This window comes from Oncorhynchus keta, unplaced genomic scaffold (genome assembly GCF_023373465.1).
Source record: "Oncorhynchus keta strain PuntledgeMale-10-30-2019 unplaced genomic scaffold, Oket_V2 Un_contig_14081_pilon_pilon, whole genome shotgun sequence".
Lineage (NCBI taxonomy): Eukaryota > Metazoa > Chordata > Actinopteri > Salmoniformes > Salmonidae > Oncorhynchus > Oncorhynchus keta.
The window spans coordinates 155,001-180,629 of NW_026278538.1; the positions used below are offsets into that span (position 1 = coordinate 155,001).

The window sequence follows — 25,629 nt, forward strand, 5'->3', positions numbered from 1 at the left end:
GGAGAGGGGTGACAGTGGGGATGGATGGAGAGGGGATGACAGTGGGGAGAGAGGGTGACAGTGGGGAAAGATGGAGAGAGGGATGACAGTGGGGAGAGAGGGTGACAGTGGGGGATGGATGGAGGATGACAGTGGGGAAAGATGGAGAGGGGTGACAGTGGGGATGGATGGAGAGGATGACAGTGGGGAAAGATGGAGAGGGGTGACAGTGGGGAAAGATGGAGAGGGGATGACAGTGGGGAGAGAGGGTGACAGTGGGGAAAGATGGAGAGGGGTGACAGTGGGGAGAGAGGGTGACAGTGGGGAAAGATGGAGAGGGGATGACAGTGGGGAAAGATGGAGAGAGGGTGACAGTGGGGAAAGATGGAGAGAGGATGACAGTGGGGAAAGAGGGAGAGAGAGGATGACAGTGGGGAAAGATGGAGAGAGAGGGTGACAGTGGGGAAAGATGGAGAGAGGATGACAGTGGGGTAAGATGAGAGAGGGTGACAGTGGCGAAAGATGGAGAGAGGATGACAGTGGGGAAAGATGGAGAGAGGATGACAGTGGGGAAAGATGGAGAGGATGACAGTATGGAGAGGGGGTGACAGTGGGGAAAGATGGAGACAGGGTGACAGTGGGGAAAGATGGAGAGAGGATGACAGTGGGGAAAGATGGAGTGAGGGTGACAGTGACAGTAACTTATATCACTAGGCCACGAGCACACATTTAAATTCATGGACCACTATACCACCCTAGGCCATGAGCACAAATATAAATTCATAATTTAGACCACTAGGCTACTAGCCTAAATTTAAATTCATACAATTATTCAGACAATGAATTCATAAATACTGGCAATTGGCTCCTGACCTGTCCCCAGTGGGGCCCAAGTCAAGCAGACTGGGTCCTGGCCCTACATCCTGGCACTCATAGGGAACAGGAGGCCATTTAGGACAGAAGCCCTGGTCATAACAATTACTATACAGTTCACCCTGTGTCACTTTAATTGTGGAATGGGGCCCCTACATGGATTCATGTTATTCTGTTGGAATGGCCGGGCTGGCTGTCGGTGGGGCCCGGGCTGGCTGTCGGTGGGGCCCGGGCTGGCTGTCGGTGGGGCCCGGGCTGGCTGTCGGTGGGGCCCGGGCTGGCTGTCGGTGGGGCCCGGGCTGGCTGTCGGTGGGGCCCGGGCTCGGTGGGGCCCGGGCTGGCTGTCGGTGGGGCTCGGTGGGGGGCTGGCTGTCGGTGGGGCCCGGGCTGGCTGTCGGTGGGGCCCTGGGCTGGCAGTCGGTGGGGCCCGGGCTGGCTGTCGGTGGGGCCCGGGCTGGCTGTCGGTGGGGCTCGGGCTGGCTGTCGGTGGGGCCCGGGCTGGCTGTCGGTGGGGCCCGGGCTGGCTGTCGGTGGGTCCCGGGCTGGTGGGGCCCGGGCTGGGAGCTGTCGGTAGCCTCTAACTGCTCATTTGTATGTTGGGAAAGGCGTCCGCCTGGCTGAAGGGACTCCATTCTAAATGTATGTATTTATTTTTGTTGGTGTTTTTAATGTTTATGGGTGTGGAACAGGGCTGAGGAAGGCTGTCCTGGCAACCTTGTTGCTCCATCTGCTCGCCTCATGGTGTATTAACAGTTAGTCCAGCCAAGACGAGCTGGGAGAGGCGGCCGTATGCAAAACGATCAATTAGCAGGTCCAGACAGCCTGGACTGGGGGTTGTCTGTTTGAAACGTTCTGTATTTAGGGTGAAGCTATCCGTCCTCTCCTTCAGCATTGACACACACACACTGTTGTGGGCTTCAGCAAAGACTAATCCTCTAGCACGGTTTACTTCTCATACACTCAGCCAGCCAGTCACTCAGCCAGCCAGTCAGTCACTCGGCCAGCCAGTCAGTCACTCGGCCAGCCAGTCAGTCACTCGGCCAGCCAGCCAGTCACTCGGCCAGCCAGCCAGTCACTGCCAGCCAGCCAGCCAGCCAGCCAGTCACTCGGCCAGCCAGTCAGTCACTCAGCCAGCCAGTCAGTCACTCAGCCAGCCAGCCAGCCAGCCAGTCACAGCCAGCCAGCCACTCGGCCAGCCAGCCAGCCAGCCACTCGGCCAGCCAGCCAGCCACTCGGCCAGCCAGCCAGCCACTCAGCCAGCCAGTCAGTCACTCAGCCAGCCAGTCAGGCTGTGCCCTGCCCAGTCAAGTGAAATCCATAGATTAGGGTCTAATGACTTTATTTAAATGGACAATTTTCCTTCTTTGAACTGTAATTCAGTAAAATCCTATAAATTGTTGCAAGTTGCGTTTTTAACTAATTTTCCTTCAGTATAGTTAATTGCCTTGTCTTTCTGGCTCAGGTTGGATGATTACCTACCTGAGGCATGTTTGATGGCTGATATTTCCCATCCTGCCCTATTCACCTGTTGGGGACGATGTTATCATTCAGTGTATAGGAGGTATGGGGAGAGAGAGAGTACATTTCAGAGGGTTCATTCTAGGTCAGTGAACAGCTGAGATGTACAGGTTTCTGGACAGAATAATCCACTGACTCCCAGCTGTTTTAATCTGTGACTCTGTGTTTGTGTCTGATGGGAAGTCATTGCGTAGTGACTCCACTCCTCTCCTGATTCTGCAGCATACATACCGTACGTAGTCCTCTTCTATCTTTCTATTGGTTGTCTTCCAGTCCAGCGAGCAGAGCGATTATTCACCGCGCCAGGCTACGGGTAGAAAACCAATACGTTGATTTATACAGATTGAATGCACCAGATGCTCCCGGTGAATCACGCTCCTGAACGTCACGTAAATCTGAGCTTGTTGATCTGTGATAGTGATGTATTTCGGTCCCATCCGGACACAGCCGTTACTCTCCTCTCGGTTTCTATAGGACCCACACGGAGGCTGCTTCACAAATACTGTTCTATGGTCTATGTGGTACCCTCAGGGTCTTGTTTCTATAGGACCCACACGGAGGCTGCTTCACAAATACTGTTCTATTGTCTATGTGGTACCCTCAGGGTCTTGTTTCTATAGGACCCACACGGAGGCTGCTTCACAGATACTGTTCTATGGTCTATATGGTACCCTCAGGGTCTTGTTTCTATAGGACCCACACGGAGGCTGCTTCACAAATACTGTTCTATTGTCTATGTGGTACCCTCAGGGTCTTGTTTCTATAGGACCCACACGGAGGCTGCTTCACAAATACTGTTCTATTGTCTATGTGGTACCCTCAGGGTCTTGTTTCTATAGGACCCACACGGAGGCTGCTTCACAAATACTGTTCTATGGTCTATGTGGTACTCTCCTCTCGGTTTATATAGGACCCACACGGAGGCTGCTTCACAAATACTGTTCTATTGTCTATGTGGTACCCTCAGGGTCTTGTTTCTATAGGACCCACACGGAGGCTGCTTCACAAATACTGTTCTATTGTCTATGTGGTACCCTCAGGGTCTTGTTTATATAGGACCCACACGGAGGCTGCTTCACAAATACTGTTCTATTGTCTATGTGGTACCCTCAGGGTCTGGTCAGAATATACAGTGTGCTGACATCATTCTCCCTGGGGGATAGTGTAGCGAGAATACACTCTGAATATACAGTGTGCTGACATCATTCTCCCTGGGGGATAGTGTAGCGAGAATACACTCTGAATATACAGTGTGCTGACATCATTCTCCCTGGGGGATAGTGTAGCGAGAATACACTCTGAATATACAGTGTGCTGACATCATTCTCCCTGGGGGATAGTGTAGTGAAGATGTAGCGAGAATACACTCTGAATATACAGTATGCTGACATCATTCTCCCTGGGGGATAGTGTAGCGAAGATGTAGCGAGAATACACTCTGAATATACAGTATGCTGACATCATTCTCCCTGGGGGATAGTGTAGTCGAAGATGTAGCGAGAATACACTCTGAATATACAGTATGCTGACATCATTCTCCCTGGGGGATAGTGTAGCGAGAATCGAAGAGTATGCTGACATCATTCTCCCTGGTGAGAATACACTCTGAATATACAGTATGCTGACATCATGTCCCTGGGGGATAGTGTAGTGAAGATGTAGCGAGAATACACTCTGAATATACAGTATGCTGACATCATTCTCCCTGGGGGATAGTGTAGTCGAAGATGTAGCGAGAATACACTCTGAATATACAGTATGCTGACATCATTCTCCCTGGGGGATAGTGTAGTCGAAGATGTAGCGAGAATACACTCTGAATATACAGTATGCTGACATCATTCTCCCTGGGGGATAGTGTAGTCGAAGATGTAGCGAGAATACACTCTGATTATACAGTATGCTGACATCATTCTCCCTGGGGGATAGTGTAGCGAAGATGTAGCGAGAATACACTCTGATTATACAGTGTGCTGACATCATTCTCCCTGGGGGATAGTGTAGTCGTAGATGTAGCGAGAATACACTCTGAATATAGAGTGTGCTGACATCATTCTCCCTGGGGGATAGTGTAGTGAAGATGTAGCGAGAATACACTCTGAATATACAGTATGCTGACATCATTCTCCCTGGGGGATAGTGTAGTGAAGATGTAGCGAGAATACACTCTGAATATACAGTATGCTGACATCATTCTCCCTGGGGGATAGTGTAGTGAAGATGTAGCGAGAATACACTCTGATTATACAGTGTGTTTACATCATTCTCCCTGGGGGATAGTGTAGTGAAGATGTAGCGAGAATACACTCTGCCATATGGACTGGATACAACACAATTATTGCAGTTCAGATTATTGGACTCCTATGTGTCCTGACTGAGGACCGGATTGTGTATGATTCATGTGTGTTGTGTTCTAGTTGTCTGGTTCAGTGGGCGGGGCTCTAACTGGTTGTCTGGTTCAGTGGGCGGGGCTCTAACTGGTTGTCTGGTTCAGTGGGTGGGGCTCTAACTGGTTGTCTGGTTCAGTGGGCCTGGGCTCTATAACTGGTTGTCTGGTTCAGTGGGCCTGGGCTCTAACTGGTTGTCTGGTTCAGTGGGCGGGGCTCTAACTGGTTGTCTGGTTCAGTGGGCGGGGTTCTAACTGGTTGTCTGGTTTAGTGGGCGGGGCTCTAACTGGTTGTCTGGTTTAGTGGGCGGGGCTCTAACTGGTTGTCTGGTTTAGTGGGCGGGGCTCTAACTGGTTGTCTGGTTCAGTGGGCGGGGCTCTAACTGGTTGTCTGGTTCAGTGGGCGGGGCTCTAACTGGTTGTCTGGTTCAGTGGGCGGAGCTCTAACTGGTTGTCTGGTTCAGTGGGCTGGGCCCTAACTGGTTGTCTGGTTCAGTGGGCGGGGCTCTAACTGGCTGTCTGGTTCAGTGGGCGGGGCTCTAACTGGTTGTCTGGTTCAGTGGGCGGGGCTCGAACTGGTTGTCTGGTTCAGTGGGCGGGGCTCTAACTTGTTGTCTGGTTCAGTGGGCCTGGGCTCTATAACTGGTTGTCTGGTTCAGTGGGCGGGGCTCTAACTGGTTGTCTGGTTCAGTGGGCGGGGCTCTAACTGGTTGTCTGGTTCAGTGGGCGGGGCTCTAACTGGTTGTCTGGTTCAGTGGGCGGGGCTCTAACTGGTTGTCTGGTTCAGTGGGCGGGGCTCTAACTGGTTGTCTGGTTCAGTGGGCCTGGGCTCTAACTGGTTGTCTGGTTCAGTGGGCGGAGCTCTAACTGGTTGTCTGGTTCAGTGGGCTGGGCCCCTAACTGGTTGTCTGGTTCAGTGGGCGGGGCTCTAACTGGCTGTCTGGTTCAGTGGGCGGGGCTCTAACTGGTTGTCTGGTTCAGTGGGCGGGGCTCTAACTGGTTGTCTGGTTCAGTGGGCGGGGCTCTAACTTGTTGTCTGGTTCAGTGGGCCTGGGCTCTATAACTGGTTGTCTGGTTCAGTGGGCGGGGCTCTAACTGGTTGTCTGGTTCAGTGGGCCTGGGCTCTAACTGGTTTTCTGGTTCAGTGGGCGGGGCTCTAACTGGTTGTCTGGTTCAGTGGGTGGGGCTCTAACTGGTTGTCTTGTTCAGTGGGCCTGGGCTCTAACTGGTTTTCTGGTTCAGTGGGCGGGGCTCTAACTGGTTGTCTGGTTCAGTGGGTGGGGCTCTAACTGGTTGTCTTGTTCAGTGGGTGGGGCTCTAACTGGTTGTCTTGTTCAGTGGGCGGGGCTCTAACTGGTTGTCTGGTTCAGTGGGCGGGGCTCTAACTGGTTGTCTGGTTCAGTGGGCCTGGGCTCTAACTGGTTTTCTGGTTCAGTGGGCGGGGCTCTAACTGGTTGTCTGGTTCAGTGGGTGGGGCTCTAACTGGTTGTCTTGTTCAGTTGGCCTGGGCTCTAACTGGTTTTCTGGTTCAGTGGGCGGGGCTCTAACTGGTTGTCTGGTTCAGTGGGTGGGGCTCTAACTGGTTGTCTTGTTCAGTGGGCGGGGCTCTAACTGGTTGTCTGGTTCAGTGGGCGGGGCTCTAACTGGTTGTCTGGTTCAGTGGGCCTGGGCTCTAACTGGTTTTCTGGTTCAGTGGGCGGGGCTCTAACTGGTTGTCTGGTTCAGTGGGTGGGGCTCTAACTGGTTGTCTTGTTCAGTGGGCCTGGGCTCTATAACTGGTTGTCTGGTTCAGTGGGCCTGGGCTCTATAACTGGTTGTCTGGTTCAGTGGGCCTGGGCTCTCTAACTGGTTGTCTGGTTCAGTGGGCGGGGCTCTAACTGGTTGTCTGGTTCAGTGGGCGGGGTTCTAACTGGTTGTCTGGTTTAGTGGGCGGGGCTCTAACTGGTTGTCTGGTTTAGTGGGCGGGGCTCTAACTGGTTGTCTGGTTCAGTGGGCGGGGCTCTAACTGGTTGTCTTGTTCAGTGGGCCTGGGCTCTATAACTGGTTGTCTGGTTCAGTGGGCGGGGTTCTAACTGGTTGTCTGGTTTAGTGGGCGGGGCTCTAACTGGTTGTCTGGTTTAGTGGGCGGGGCTCTAACTGGTTGTCTGGTTCAGTGGGCGGGGCTCTAACTTGTTGTCTGGTTCAGTGGGCGGGGCTCTAACTGGTTGTCTGGTTCAGTGGGCCTGGGCTCTAACTGGTTGTCTGGTTCAGTGGGCGGGGCTCTAACTGGTTGTCTGGTTCAGTGGGCGGGGTTCTAACTGGTTGTCTGGTTTAGTGGGCGGGGCTCTAACTGGTTGTCTGGTTTAGTGGGCGGGGCTCTAACTGGTTGTCTGGTTCAGTGGGTGGGGCTCTAACTGGTTGTCTGGTTCAGTGGGCCTGGGCTCTATAACTGGTTGTCTGGTTCAGTGGGCGGGGCTCTAACTGGTTGTCTGGTTCAGTGGGCCTGGGCTCTAACTGGTTGTCTGGTTCAGTGGGCGGAGCTCTAACTGGTTGTCTGGTTCAGTGGGCTGGGCCCCTAACTTGTTGTCTGGTTCAGTGGGCGGGGCTCTAACTGGTTGTCTGGTTCAGTGGGCGGGGCTCTAACTTGTTGTCTGGTTCAGTGGGCCTGGACTCTATAACTGGTTGTCTGGTTCAGTGGGCGGGGCTCTAACTGGTTGTCTGGTTCAGTGGGCGGGGCTCTAACTGGTTGTCTGGTTCAGTGGGCGGGGCTCTAACTGGTTGTCTGGTTCAGTGGGCCTGGGCTCTAACTGGTTTTCTGGTTCAGTGGGCCGGGGCTCTAACTGGTTGTCTGGTTCAGTGGGCGGGGCTCTAACTGGTTGTCTGGTTCAGTGGGGTTCTAACTGGTTGTCTGGTTCAGTGGGCGGGGCTCTAACTGGTTGTCTGGTTCAGTGGGCGGGGCTCTAACTGGTTGTCTGGTTCAGTGGGCCTGGGCTCTAACTGGTTGTCTGGTTCAGTGGGCGGGGCTCTAACTGGTTGTCTGGTTCAGTGGGCGGGGCTCTAACTGGTTGTCTGGTTCAGTGGGCGGGGCTCTAACTGGTTGTCTGGTTCAGTGGGCGGGGCTCTAACTGGTTGTCTGGTTCAGTGGGTGGGGCTCTAACTGGTTGTCTGGTTCAGTGGGGTTCTAACTGGTTGGGCAGTGGGCGGGGCTCTAACTGGTTGTCTGGTTCAGTGGGCGGGGCTCTAACTGGTTGTCTGGTTCAGTGGACCTGGGCTCTAACTGGTTGTCTGGTTCAGTGGGCGGGGCTCTAACTGGTTGTCTGGTTCGGTGGGCGGGGCTCTAACTGGTTGTCTGGTTCAGTGGGCCTGGGCTCTAACTGGTTGTCTGGTTCAGTGGGCGGGGCTCTAACTGGTTGTCTGGTTCAGTGGGCCTGGGCTCTATAACTGGTTGTCTGGTTCAGTGGGCCTGGGCTCTAACTGGTTGTCTGGTTCAGTGGGCGGGGCTCTAACTGGTTGTCTGGTTCAGTGGGCGGGGCTCTAACTGGTTGTCTGGTTCAGTGGGCGGGGCTCTAACTGGTTGTCTGGTTCGGTGGGCGGGGCACTAACTGGTTGTCTGGTTCAGTGGGCGGGGCTCTAACTGGTTGTCTGGTTCAGTGGACCTGGGCTCTAACTGGTTGTCTGGTTCAGTGGGCGGGGCTCTAACTGGTTGTCTGGTTCGGTGGGCGGGGCTCTAACTGGTTGTCTGGTTCAGTGGGCCTGGGCTCTAACTGGTTGTCTGGTTCAGTGGGCGGGGCTCTAACTGGTTGTCTGGTTCAGTGGGCCTGGGCTCTATAACTGGTTGTCTGGTTCAGTGGGCCTGGGCTCTAACTGGTTGTCTGGTTCAGTGGGCGGGGCTCTAACTGGTTGTCTGGTTCAGTGGGCGGGGCTCTAACTGGTTGTCTGGTTCAGTGGGCGGGGCTCTAACTGGTGATATCCTTTCCTCCCCCTGCAGCTAAAGACAAATCGGAGAAGATATTCGCCCTGTCGTTTGTGAAGCTGATGAGGTACGATGGGACGACCCTGAGGGACGGAGAGCACGATCTCATCGTATACAAGGTATGTAATATACAGGGTAGGTAATATAACACCACCTCATCGTATACAGGGTAGGTAATATAACACCACCTCATTGTATTCAGGGTAGGTAATATAACACCACCTCATTGTATTCAGGGTAGGTAATATAACACCACCTCATCGTATTCAGGGTAGGTAATATAACACCACCTCATCGTATTCAGGGTAGGTAATATAACACCACCTCATCGTATTCAGGGTAGGTAATATAACACCACCTCATCGTATTCAGGGTAGGTAATATAACACCACCTCATCGTATACAGGTAATATAACACCACCTCATCGTATTCAGGTAATATAACACTACCTCATCGTATTCAGGGCAGGTAATATAACACCACCTCATCGTATTCAGGGTAGGTAATATAACACCACCTCATCGTATACAGGTAATATAACACCACCTCATCGTATTCAGGTAATATAACACTACCTCATCGTATTCAGGGTAGGTAATATAACACCACCTCATCGTATTCCGGGTTTGGTAATATAACACCACCTCATCGTATTCAGGGTAGGTAGTATAACACTACCTCATCGTATTCAGGTAATATAACACCACCTCATCGTATTCAGGTAATATAACACCACCTCATCATCAGGTAATATAACACCACCTCATCGTATTCAGGTAATATAACACCACCTCATCGTATTCAGGGTAGGTAATATAACACCACCTCATCGTATTCAGGGTAATATAACACCACCTCATCGTATACAGGGTAGGTAATATAACACCACCTCATCGTATTCAGGGTAGGTAGTATAACACCACCTCATCGTATACAGGGTAGGTAATATAACACCACCTCATCGTATGCAGGTAATATAACACCACCTCATCGTATACAGGGTAGGTAATATAACACCACCTCATCGTATTCAGGGTAGGTAGTATAACACCACCTCATCGTATACAGGGTAGGTAATATAACACCACCTCATCGTATTCAGGGCAGGTAATATAACACCACCTCATCGTATACAGGGTAGGTAATATAACACCACCTCATCGTATGTAAGTAATATAACACCACCTCATTGTATTCAGGGTAGGTAATATAACACCACCTCATCGTATTCAGGGCAGGTAATATAACACCACCTCATCGTATACAGGGTAGGTAATATAACACCACCTCATCGTATACAGGGTAGGTAATATAACACCACCTCATCGTATTCAGGGTAGGTAATATAACACCACCTCATCGTATTCAGGGTAGGTAATATAACACTACCTCATCGTATACAGGGTAGGTAATATAACACCACCTCATCGTATACAGGGTAGGTAATATAACACCACCTCATCGTATACAGGTAATATAACACCACCTCATCGTATACAGGGTAGGTAGTATAACACCACCTCATCGTATACAGGTAATATAACACCACCTCATCGTATACAGGGTAGGTAATATAACACCACCTCATCGTATTCAGGGTAGGTAATATAACACCACCTCATCGTATACAGGGTAGGTAATATAACACCACCTCATCGTATTCAGGGTAGGTAATATAACACCACCTCATCGTATACAGGGTAGGTAATATAACACCACCTCATCGTATTCAGGGTAGGTAATATAACACCACCTCATCGTATACAGGGTAGGTAATATAACACCACCTCATCGTATTCAGGGTAGGTAATATAACACCACCTCATCGTATACAGGGTAGGTAATATAACACTACCTCATCATATTCAGGGTAATATAACACCACCTCATCGTATTCAGGGTAATATAACACCACCTCATCGTATTCAGGGTAGGTAATATAACACCACCTCATCGTATACAGGGTAGGTAATATAACACCACCTCATCGTATACAGTGCAGGTAATATAACACCACCTCATTGTATTCAGGTAATATAACACCACCTCATCGTATACAGGTAATATAACACCACCTCATCGTATTCAGGGTAGGTAATATAACACCACCTCATCGTATACAGGTAATATAACACCACCTCATCGTATACAGGGTAGGTAATATAACACCACCTCATTGTATTCAGGTAATATAACACCACCTCATCGTATACAGGTAATATAACACCACCTCATCGTATTCAGGGTAGGTAATATAACACCACCTCATCGTATTCAGGGTAGGTAATATAACACCACCTCATCGTATACAGGGTAGGTAATATAACACCACCCCATCGTATACAGGGTAGGTAATATAACACCACCTCATCATATTCAGGGTAGGTAATATAACACCACCTCATCGTATTCAGGGTAGGTAATATAACACCACCTCATCGTATACAGGTAATATAACACCACCTCATCGTATACAGGTAATATAACACCACCTCATCGTATACAGGGTAGGTAATATAACACTACCTCATCATATTCAGGGTAATATAACACCACCTCATCGTATTCAGGGTAATATAACACCACCTCATCGTATTCAGGGTAATATAACACCACCTCATCGTATTCAGGGTAATATAACACCACCTCATCATATTCAGGGTAATATAACACCACCTCATCGTATTCAGGGTAGGTAATATAACACCACCTCATCGTATTCAGGGTAGGTAATATAACACCACCTCATCGTATACATGGTAGGTAATATAACACTACCTCATCATATTCAGGGTAATATAACACCACCTCATCGTATTCAGGGTAATATAACACCACCTCATCGTATTCAGGGTAATATAACACCACCTCATCGTATTCAGGGTAATATAACACCACCTCATCATATTCAGGGTAATATAACACCACCTCATCGTATACAGATAATATAACACCACCTCATCGTATACAGGGTAGGTAATATAACACCACCTCATCGTATACAGGGTAGGTAATATAACACCACCTCATCGTATACAGGGTAGGTAATATAACACCACCTCATCGTATACAGGGTAGGTAATATAACACCACCTCATCGTATACAGGGTAGGCAATATAACACCACCTCATCGTATACAGGGTAGGTAATATAACACCACCTCATCGTATTCAGGGTAATATAACACCACCTCATCGTATTCAGGGTAGGTAATATAACACCACCTCATCGTATTCAGGGTAGGTAATATAACACCACCTCATCGTATACAGGGTAGGTAATATAACACCACCTCATCATATACAGGGTAGGTAATATAACACCACCTCATCATATACAGGGTAGGTAATATAACACCACCTCATCGTATACAGGGTAGGTAATATAACACCACCTCATCGTATACAGGGTAGGTAATATAACACCACCTCATCGTATACAGTGTAGGTAATATAACACCACCTCATCGTATACAGTGCAGGTAATATAACACTACCTCATCGTATTCAGGGTAGGTAATATAACACCACCTCATCGTATTCAGGGTAGGTAATATAACACCACCTCATTGTATTCAGGTAATATAACACCACCTCATCGTATACAGGGTAGGTAATATAACACCACCTCATCGTATTCAGGGTAGGTAATATAACACCACCTCATTGTATTCAGGTAATATAACACCACCTCATCGTATACAGGGTAGGTAATATAACACCACCTCATCGTATACAGGGTAGGTAATATAACACCACCTCATCGTATACAGTGCAGGTAATATAACACCACCTCATCGTATTCAGGGTAGGTAATATAACACCACCTCATCGTATACAGGGTAGGTAATATAACACCACCTCATTGTATTCAGGTAATATAACACCACCTCATCATATGCAGGTAGTATAACACCACCTCATCGTATACAGGGTAGGTAATATAACACCACCTCATCGTATTCAGGGCAGGTAATATAACACCACCTCATCGTATACAGGGTAGGTAATATAACACCACCTCATCGTATGTAAGTAATATAACACCACCTCATTGTATTCAGGGTAGGTAATATAACACCACCTCATCGTATTCAGGGCAGGTAATATAACACCACCTCATCGTATACAGGGTAGGTAATATAACACCACCTCATCGTATACAGGGTAGGTAATATAACACCACCTCATCGTATACAGGGTAGGTAATATAACACCACCTCATCGTATTCAGGGTAGGTAATATAACACCACTCATCATTCAGGGTAGGTAATATAACACTACCTCATCGTATACAGGGTAGGTAATATAACACCACCTCATCGTATACAGGGTAGGTAATATAACACCACCTCATCGTATACAGGTAATATAACACCACCTAATCGTATACAGGGTAGGTAGTATAACACCACCTCATCGTATACAGGTAATATAACACCACCTCATCGTATACAGGGTAGGTAATATAACACCACCTCATCGTATTCAGGGTAGGTAATATAACACCACCTCATCGTATACAGGGTAGGTAATATAACACCACCTCATCGTATTCAGGGTAGGTAATATAACACCACCTCATCGTATACAGGGTAGGTAATATAACACCACCTCATCGTATTCAGGGTAGGTAATATAACACCACCTCATCGTATTCAGGGTAGGTAATATAACACCACCTCATCGTATACAGGGTAGGTAATATAACACTACCTCATCATATTCAGGGTAATATAACACCACCTCATCGTATTCAGGGTAGGTAGTATAACACTACCTCATCGTATTCAGGTAATATAACACCACCTCATCGTATTCAGGTAATATAACACCACCTCATCGTATTCAGGTAATATAACACCACCTCATCGTATTCAGGGTAGGTAATATAACACCACCTCATCGTATTCAGGGTAATATAACACCACCTCATCGTATACAGGGTAGGTAATATAACACCACCTCATCGTATTCAGGGTAGGTAGTATAACACCACCTCATCGTATACAGGGTAGGTAATATAACACCACCTCATCGTATGCAGGTAATATAACACCACCTCATCGTATACAGGGTAGGTAATATAACACCACCTCATCGTATTCAGGGTAGGTAGTATAACACCACCTCATCGTATACAGGGTAGGTAATATAACACCACCTCATCGTATTCAGGGCAGGTAATATAACACCACCTCATCGTATACAGGGTAGGTAATATAACACCACCTCATCGTATGTAAGTAATATAACACCACCTCATTGTATTCAGGGTAGGTAATATAACACCACCTCATCGTATTCAGGGCAGGTAATATAACACCACCTCATCGTATACAGGGTAGGTAATATAACACCACCTCATCGTATACAGGGTAGGTAATATAACACCACCTCATCGTATACAGGGTAGGTAATATAACACCACCTCATCGTATTCAGGGTAGGTAATATAACACCACCTCATCGTATTCAGGGTAGGTAATATAACACTACCTCATCGTATACAGGGTAGGTAATATAACACCACCTCATCGTATACAGGGTAGGTAATATAACACCACCTCATCGTATACAGGTAATATAACACCACCTCATCGTATACAGGGTAGGTAGTATAACACCACCTCATCGTATACAGGTAATATAACACCACCTCATCGTATACAGGGTAGGTAATATAACACCACCTCATCGTATTCAGGGTAGGTAATATAACACCACCTCATCGTATACAGGGTAGGTAATATAACACCACCTCATCGTATTCAGGGTAGGTAATATAACACCACCTCATCGTATACAGGGTAGGTAATATAACACCACCTCATCGTATTCAGGGTAGGTAATATAACACCACCTCATCGTATACAGGGTAGGTAATATAACACCACCTCATCGTATTCAGGGTAGGTAATATAACACCACCTCATCGTATACAGGGTAGGTAATATAACACTACCTCATCATATTCAGGGTAATATAACACCACCTCATCGTATTCAGGGTAATATAACACCACCTCATCGTATTCAGGGTAGGTAATATAACACCACCTCATCGTATACAGGGTAGGTAATATAACACCACCTCATCGTATACAGTGCAGGTAATATAACACCACCTCATTGTATTCAGGTAATATAACACCACCTCATCGTATACAGGTAATATAACACCACCTCATCGTATTCAGGGTAGGTAATATAACACCACCTCATCGTATACAGGTAATATAACACCACCTCATCGTATACAGGGTAGGTAATATAACACCACCTCATTGTATTCAGGTAATATAACACCACCTCATCGTATACAGGTAATATAACACCACCTCATCGTATTCAGGGTAGGTAATATAACACCACCTCATCGTATTCAGGGTAGGTAATATAACACCACCTCATCGTATACAGGGTAGGTAATATAACACCACCTCATCATATACAGGGTAGGTAATATAACACCACCTCATCATATACAGGGTAGGTAATATAACACCACCTCATCGTATACAGGGTAGGTAATATAACACCACCTCATCGTATACAGGGTAGGTAATATAACACCACCTCATCGTATACAGGGTAGGTAATATAACACCACCTCATCGTATACAGGGTAGGTAATATAACACCACCTCATCGTATTCAGGGTAGGTAATATAACACCACCTCATCGTATACAGGGTAGGTAATATAACACCACCTCATCGTATACAGGGTAGGTAATATAACACCACCTCATCATATACAGGGTAGGTAATATAACACCACCTCATCATATACAGGGTAGGTAATATAACACCACCTCATCGTATACAGTGTAGGTAATATAACACCACCTCATCGTATACAGTGCAGGTAATATAACACTACCTCATCGTATTCAGGGTAGGTAATATAACACCACCTCATCGTATTCAGGGTAGGTAATATAACACCACCTCATTGTATTCAGGTAATATAACACCACCTCATCGTATACAGGGTAGGTAATATAACACCACCTCATCGTATTCAGGGTAGGTAATATAACACCACCTCATTGTATTCAGGTAATATAACACCACCTCATCGTATACAGGGTAGGTAATATAACACCACCTCATCGTATACAGGGTAGGTAATATAACACCACCTCATCGTATACAGTGCAGGTAATATAACACCACCTCATCGTATTCAGGGTAGGTAATATAACACCACCTCATCGTATACAGGGTAGGTAATATAACACCACCTCATTGTATTCAGGTAATATAACACCACCTCATCATATGCAGGTAGTATAACACCACCTCATCGTATACAGGGTAGGTAATATAACACCACCTCATCGTATTCAGGGCAGGTAATATAACACCACCTCATCGTATACAGGGTAGGTAATATAACACCACCTCATCGTATGTAAGTAATATAACACCACCTCATTGTATTCAGGGTAGGTAATATAACACCACCTCATCGTATTCAGGGCAGGTAATATAACACCACCTCATCGTATACAGGGTAGGTAATATAACACCACCTCATCGTATACAGGGTAGGTAATATAACACCACCTCATCGTATACAGGGTAGGTAATATAACACCACCTCATCGTATTCAGGGTAGGTAATATAACACCACCTCATCGTATTCAGGGTAGGTAATATAACACTACCTCATCGTATACAGGGTAGGTAATATAACACCACCTCATCGTATACAGGGTAGGTAATATAACACCACCTCATCGTATACAGGTAATATAACACCACCTCATCGTATACAGGGTAGGTAGTATAACACCACCTCATCGTATACAGGTAATATAACACCACCTCATCGTATACAGGGTAGGTAATATAACACCACCTCATCGTATTCAGGGTAGGTAATATAACACCACCTCATCGTATACAGGGTAGGTAATATAACACCACCTCATCGTATTCAGGGTAGGTAATATAACACCACCTCATCGTATACAGGGTAGGTAATATAACACCACCTCATCGTATTCAGGGTAGGTAATATAACACCACCTCATCGTATTCAGGGTAGGTAATATAACACCACCTCATCGTATACAGGGTAGGTAATATAACACTACCTCATCATATTCAGGGTAATATAACACCACCTCATCGTATTCAGGGTAATATAACACCACCTCATCGTATTCAGGGTAGGTAATATAACACCACCTCATCGTATACAGGGTAGGTAATATAACACCACCTCATCGTATACAGTGCAGGTAATATAACACCACCTCATTGTATTCAGGTAATATAACACCACCTCATCGTATACAGGTAATATAACACCACCTCATCGTATTCAGGGTAGGTAATATAACACCACCTCATCGTATACAGGTAATATAACACCACCTCATCGTATACAGGGTAGGTAATATAACACCACCTCATTGTATTCAGGTAATATAACACCACCTCATCGTATACAGGTAATATAACACCACCTCATCGTATTCAGGGTAGGTAATATAACACCACCTCATCGTATTCAGGGTAGGTAATATAACACCACCTCATCGTATACAGGGTAGGTAATATAACACCACCCCATCATATACAGGGTAGGTAATATAACACCACCTCATCATATTCAGGGTAGGTAATATAACACCACCTCATCGTATTCAGGGTAGGTAATATAACACCACCTCATCGTATACAGGTAATATAACACCACCTCATCGTATACAGGTAATATAACACCACCTCATCGTATACAGGGTAGGTAATATAACACTACCTCATCATATTCAGGGTAATATAACACCACATCATCGTATTCAGGGTAATATAACACCACCTCATCGTATTCAGGGTAATATAACACCACCTCATCGTATTCAGGGTAATATAACACCACCTCATCATATTCAGGGTAATATAACACCACCTCATCGTATTCAGGGTTGGTAATATAACACCACCTCATCGTATTCAGGGTAGGTAATATAACACCACCTCATCGTATACATGGTAGGTAATATAACACTACCTCATCATATTCAGGGTAATATAACACCACCTCATCGTATTCAGGGTAATATAACACCACCTCATCGTATTCAGGGTAATATAACACCACCTCATCGTATTCAGGGTAATATAACACCACCTCATCATATTCAGGGTAATATAACACCACCTCATCGTATACAGATAATATAACACCACCTCATCGTATACAGGGTAGGTAATATAACACCACCTCATCGTATACAGGGTAGGTAATATAACACCACCTCATCGTATACAGGGTAGGTAATATAACACCACCTCATCGTATACAGGGTAGGTAATATAACACCACCTCATCGTATACAGGGTAGGCAATATAACACCACCTCATCGTATACAGGGTAGGTAATATAGCACCACCTCATCGTATTCAGGGTAATATAACACCACCTCATCGTATTCAGGGTAGGTAATATAACACCACCTCATCGTATTCAGGGTAGGTAATATAACACCACCTCATCGTATACAGGGTAGGTAATATAACACCACCTCATCATATACAGGGTAGGTAATATAACACCACCTCATCATATACAGGGTAGGTAATATAACACCACCTCATCGTATACAGGGTAGGTAATATAACACCACCTCATCATATACAGGGTAGGTAATATAACACCACCTCATCGTATACAGGGTAGGTAATATAACACCACCTCATCGTATACAGGGTAGGTAATATAACACCACCTCATCGTATTCAGGGTAGGTAATATAACACCACCTCATCGTATACAGGGTAGGTAATATAACACCACCTCATCGTATACAGGGTAGGTAATATAACACCACCTCATCATATACAGGGTAGGTAATATAACACCACCTCATCATATACAGGGTAGGTAATATAACACCACCTCATCGTATACAGTGTAGGTAATATAACACCACCTCATCGTATACAGTGCAGGTAATATAACACTACCTCATCGTATTCAGGGTAGGTAATATAACACCACCTCATCGTATTCAGGGTAGGTAATATAACACCACCTCATTGTATTCAGGTAATATAACACCACCTCATCGTATACAGGGTAGGTAATATAACACCACCTCATCGTATACAGGGTAGGTAATATAACACCACCTCATCGTATACAGTGCAGGTAATATAACACCACCTCATCGTATTCAGGGTAGGTAATATAACACCACCTCATCGTATACAGGGTAGGTAATATAACACCACCTCATTGTATTCAGGTAATATAACACCACCTCATCATATGCAGGTAATATAACACCACCTCATCGTATACAGTGCAGGTAATATAACACCACCTCATCGTATTCAGGTAATATAACACCACCTCATCATATACAGGGTAGGTAATATCACACCACCTCATTGTATTCAGGGTAGGTAATATCACACCACCTCATCGTATTCAGGGTAGGTAATATCACACCACCTCATCGTATTCAGGGTAGGTAATATAACACTACCTCATCGTATGCAGGTAATATAACACCACCTCATCATATACAGGGTAGGTAATATCACACCACCTCATCGTATTCAGGGTAGGTGATATAACACCACCTCATCGTATGCAGGTAATATAACACCACCTCATCACATACAGGGTAGGTAATATAACACCACCTCATTGTATTCAGGTAATATAACACCACCTCATCATATACAGGGTAGGTAATATAACACCACCTCATTGTATTCAGGTAATATAACACCACCTCATCGTATACAGGGTAGGTAATATAACACCACCTCATTGTATTCAGGTAATATAACACCACCTCATCATATGCAGGTAATATAACACCACCTCATCGTATACAGTGCAGGTAATATAACACCACCTCATTGTATTCAGGTAATATAACACCACCTCATCATATACAGGGTAGGTAATATAACACCACCTCATCGTATTCAGGGTAGGTGATATAACACCACCTCATTGTATGCAGGTAATATAACACCACCTCATCGTATACAGTGCAGGTAATATAACACCACCTCATTGTATTCAGGTAATATAACACCACCTCATCATATACAGGGTAGGTAATATAACACCACCTCATTGTATTCAGGTAATATAACACCACCTCATCGTATTCAGGGTAGGCAATATAACACCACCTCATTGTATACAGGGTAGGTAATATAACACCACCTCATCGTATTCAGGGTAGGTAATATAACACCACCTCATCATATACAGAGTAGGTAATATAACACCACCTCATTGTATTCAGGTAATATAACACCACCTCATCGTATACAGGGTAAGTAATATAACACCACCTCATTGTATTCAGGTAATATAACACCACCTCATCGTATACAGGGTAGGTAATATAACACCACCTCATCGTATTCAGGGTAGGTAATATAACACTACCTAATCGTATACAGGGTAGGTAATATAACACCACCTCATCTTATTCAGGGTAGGTAATATAACACCACCTCATTGTATTCAGGGTAGGTAATATAACACCACCTCATTGTATTCAGGTAATATAACACCACCTCATCGTATACAGGGTAGGTAATATAACACTACCTCATCGTATTCAGGGTAGGTAATATAACACTACCTAATCGTATACAGGGTAGGTAATATAACACCACCTCATCGTATTCAGGGTAGGTAATATAACACCACCTCATCGTATACAGGGTAGGTAATATAACACCACCTCATCGTATTCAGGGTAGGTAATATAACACTACCTAATCGTATACAGGGTAGGTAATATAACACCACCTCATCGTATTCAGGGTAGGTAATATAACACCACCTCATTGTATTCAGGTAATATAACACCACCTCATCGTATACAGGGTAGGTAATATAACACCACCTCATCGTATTCAGGGTAGGTAATATAACACTACCTAATCGTATACAGGGTAGGTAATATAACACCACCTCATTGTATTCAGGGTAGGTAATATAACACCACCTAATCGTATTCAGGGTAGGTAATATAACACTACCTAATCGTATTCAGGTTAGGCAATATAACACCACCTCATCGTATTCAGGGTAGGTAATATAACACCACCTCATCGTATACAGGGTAGGTAATATAACACCACCTCATCGTATTCAGGGTAGGTAATATAACACCATCTCATCGTATACAGGGTAGGTAATATAACACCACCTCATCGTATTCAGGGTAGGTAATATAACACCACCTCATCGTATTCAGGGTAGGTAATATAACACCACCTCATCGTATTCAGGGTAGGTAATATAACACCACCTCATCGTATACAGGTAATATAACACCACATCGTATACAGGTAATATAACACCACCTCATCGTATACAGGGTAGGTAATATAACACCACCTCATCGTATGCAGGTAATATAACACCACCTCATCGTATACAGGGTAGGTAATATAACACCACCTCATCGTATTCAGGGTAGGTAATATAACACCACCTCATCGTATACAGGGTAGGTAATATAACACCACCTCATCGTATTCAGGGTAGGTAATATAACACCACCTCATCGTATTCAGGGTAGGTAATATAACACTACCTCATCGTATTCAGGGTAATATAACACCACCTCATCGTATTCAGGGTAATATAACACCACCTCATCGTATTCAGGGTAATATAACACCACCTCATCGTATTCAGGGTAGGTAATATAACACCACCTCATCGTATTCAGGGTAATGTAACACCACCTCATCGTATTCAGGGTAGGTAATATAACACCACCTCATCGTATTCAGGGTAGGTAATATAACACCACCTCATCGTATTCAGGGTAGGTAATATAACACCACCTCATCGTATTCAGGGTAGGTAATATAACGCCACCTCATCGTATTCAGGGTAGGTAATATAACACCACCTCATCGTATTCAGGGTAGGTAATATAACACCACCTCATCGTATACAGGTAATATAACACCACCTCATCGTATACAGGTAATATAACACCACCTCATCGTATACAGGGTAATATAACACCACCTCATCGTATACAGGGTAGGTAATATAACACCACCTCATCGTATACAGGGTAATATAACACCACCTCATCGTATTCAGGGTAGGTAATATAACACTACCTCATCGTATACAGGGTAGGTAATGTAACACCACCTCATCATATTCAGGGTAATATAACACCACCTCATCGTATTCAGGGTAATATAACACCACCTCATCGTATTCAGGGTAATATAACACCACCTCATCGTATTCAGGGTAGGTAATATAACACCACCTCATCGTATTCAGGGTAATATAACACCACCTCATCGTATTCAGGGTAATATAACACCACCTCATCATATTCAGGGTAATATAACACCACCTCATCATATTCAGGGTAATATAACACCACCTCATCATATTCAGGGTAATATAACACCACCTCATCGTATTCAGGGTAATATAACACCACCTCACCGTATTCAGGGTAATATAACACCACCTCATCGTATACAGGGTAGGTAATATAACACCACCTCATCGTATTCAGGGTAGGTAATATAACACCACCTCATCGTATTCAGGGTAGGTAATATAACACCACCTCATCGTATACAGGGTAGGTAATATAACACCACCTCATTTTATGCAGGTAATATAACACCACCTCATCGTATGCAGGTAATATAACACCACCTCATCGTATACAGGGTAGGTAATATAACACCACCTCATCGTATTCAGGGTAGGTAATATAACACCACCTCATCGTATACAGGGTAGGTAATATAACACCACCTCATCGTATTCAGGGTAGGTAATATAACACCACCTCATCGTATTCAGGGTAGGTAATATAACACTACCTCATCGTATTCAGGGTAATATAACACCACCTCATCGTATTCAGGGTAATATAACACCACCTCATCGTATTCAGGGTAATATAACACCACCTCATCGTATTCAGGGTAATATAACACCACCTCATCGTATTCAGGGTAATATAACACCACCTCATCGTATTCAGGGTAGGTAATATAACACCACCTCATCGTATTCAGGGTAGGTAATATAACACCACCTCATCGTATTCAGGGTAGGTAATATAACACCACCTCATCGTATTCAGGGTAGGTAATATAACACCACCTCATCGTATTCAGGGTAGATAATATAACACCACCTCATCACATACAGGGTAATATAACACCACCTCATCGTATACAGGGTAGGTAATATAACACCACCTCATCGTATTCAGGGTAGGTAATATAACACCACCTCATCGTATTCAGGGTAATGTAACACCACCTCATCGTATTCAGGGTAGGTAATATAACACCACCTCATCGTATTCAGGGTAGGTAATATAACACCACCTCATCGTATTCAGGGTAGGTAATATAACACCACCTCATCGTATTCAGGGTAATATAACACCACCTCATCGTATACAGGTAATATAACACCACCTCATCGTATACAGGGTAGGTAATATAACACCACCTCATCATATACAGGGTAATATAACACCACCTCATCGTATACAGGGTAGGTAATATAACACCACCTCATCGTATTCAGGGTAGGTAATATAACACCACCTCATCGTATTCAGGGTAATGTAACACCACCTCATCGTATTCAGGGTAGGTAATATAACACCACCTCATCGTATTCAGGGTAGGTAATATAACACCACCTCATCGTATTCAGGGTAGGTAATATAACACCACCTCATCATATTCAGGGTAGGTAATATAACACCACCTCATCGTATTCAGGGTAGGTAATATAACACCACCTCATCGTATACAGGTAATATAACACCACCTCATCGTATACAGGTAATATAACACCACCTCATCGTATACAGGGTAATATAACACCACCTCATCGTATACAGGGTAGGTAATATAACACCACCTCATCGTATACAGGGTAATATAACACCACCTCATCGTATTCAGGGTAGGTAATATAACACTACCTCATCGTATACAGGGTAGGTAATGTAACACCACCTCATCATATTCAGTGTAATATAACACCACCTCATCATATTCAGGTTAGGTAATATAACACTACCTCATCGTATACAGGGTAGGTAATGTAACAACACCTCATCATATTCAGGGTAATATAACACCACCTCATCGTATTCAGGGTAATATAACACCACCTCATCGTATTCAGGGTAGGTAATATAACACCACCTCATCGTATTCAGGGTAGGTAATATAACACCACCTCATCGTATTCAGGGTAATATAACACCACCTCATCGTATACAGGGTAGGTAATATAACACTACCTAATCGTATTCAGGGTAGGCAATATAACACCACCTCATCGTATTCAGGGTAGGTAATATAACACCACCTCATCGTATACAGGGTAGGTAATATAACACCACCTCATCGTATTCAGGGTAGGTAATATAACACCACCTCATCGTATTCAGGGTAGGTAATATAACACCACCTCATCGTATTCAGGGTAGGTAATATAACACCACCTCATTGTATACAGGTAATATAACACCACCTCATCGTATACAGGTAATATAACACCACCTCATCGTATACAGGGTAGGTAATATATCACCACCTCATCGTATTCAGGGTAGGTAATATAACACCACCTCATCGTATTCAGGGTAGGTAATATAACACCACCTCATCGTATTCAGGGTAGGTAATATAACACCACCTCATCGTATACAGGTAATATAACACCACCTCATCATATACAGGGTAGGTAATATAACACCACCTCATCGTATTCAGGGTAGGTAATATAACACCACCTCATCGTATTCAGGGTAGGTAATATAACACCACCTCATCGTATTCAGGGTAGGTAATATAACACCACCTCATCGTATACAGGTAATATAACACCACCTCATCGTATACAGGTAATATAACACCACCTCATCGTATACAGGGTAATATAACACCACCTCATCGTATACAGGGTAGGTAATATAACACCACCTCATCGTATACAGGGTAATATAACACCACCTCATCGTATTCAGGGTAGGTAATATAACACTACCTCATCGTATACAGGGTAGGTAATGTAACACCACCTCATCATATTCAGTGTAATATAACACCACCTCATCGTATACAGGGTAGGTAATGTAACACCACCTCATCATATTCAGGGTAATATAACACCACCTCATCGTATTCAGGGTAGGTAATATAACACCACCTCATCGTATTCAGGGTAGGTAATATAACACCACCTCATCGTATTCAGGGTAATATAACACCACCTCATCGTATTCAGGGTAATATAACACCACCTCATCATATTCAGGGTAATATAACACCACCTCATCGTATTCAGGGTAATATAACACCACCTCATCGTATTCAGGGTAATATAACACCACCTCATCATATTCAGGGTAATATAACACCACCTCATCATATTCAGGGTAATATAACACCACCTCATCGTATTCAGGGTAATATAACACCACCTCATCGTATTCAGGGTAATATAACACCACCTCATCGTATACAGGTAATATAACACCACCTCATCGTATACAGGGTAGGTAATATAACACCACCTCATCGTATGCAGGGAATATAACACCACCTCATCGTATGCAGGTAATATAACACCACCTCATCGTATACAGGGTAGGTAATATAACACCACCTCATCGTATTCAGGGTAGGTAATATAACACCACCTCATCGTATTCAGGGTAGGTAATATAACACTACCTCATCGTATTCAGGGTAATATAACACCACCTCATCGTATTCAGGGTAATATAACACCACCTCATCGTATTCAGGGTAATATAACACCACCTCATCGTATTCAGGGTAGGTAATATAACACCACCTCATCGTATTCAGGGTAATGTAACACCACC

The 25,629-nt window shown here is 44.7% G+C and overlaps 1 protein-coding gene across 1 annotated transcript in view; it reads left to right on the forward strand.

Moving 5' to 3' along the window:
- The window catches only part of LOC127918381 (dedicator of cytokinesis protein 1-like), a 171,534-nt gene that overhangs the window by 126,292 nt on the left and 19,613 nt on the right, over positions 1–25,629 (forward strand). Inside the window, 1 exon segment of the mRNA XM_052501655.1 lies at positions 8,724–8,827. Coding sequence (XP_052357615.1) covers positions 8,724–8,827 — 104 coding nt within the window.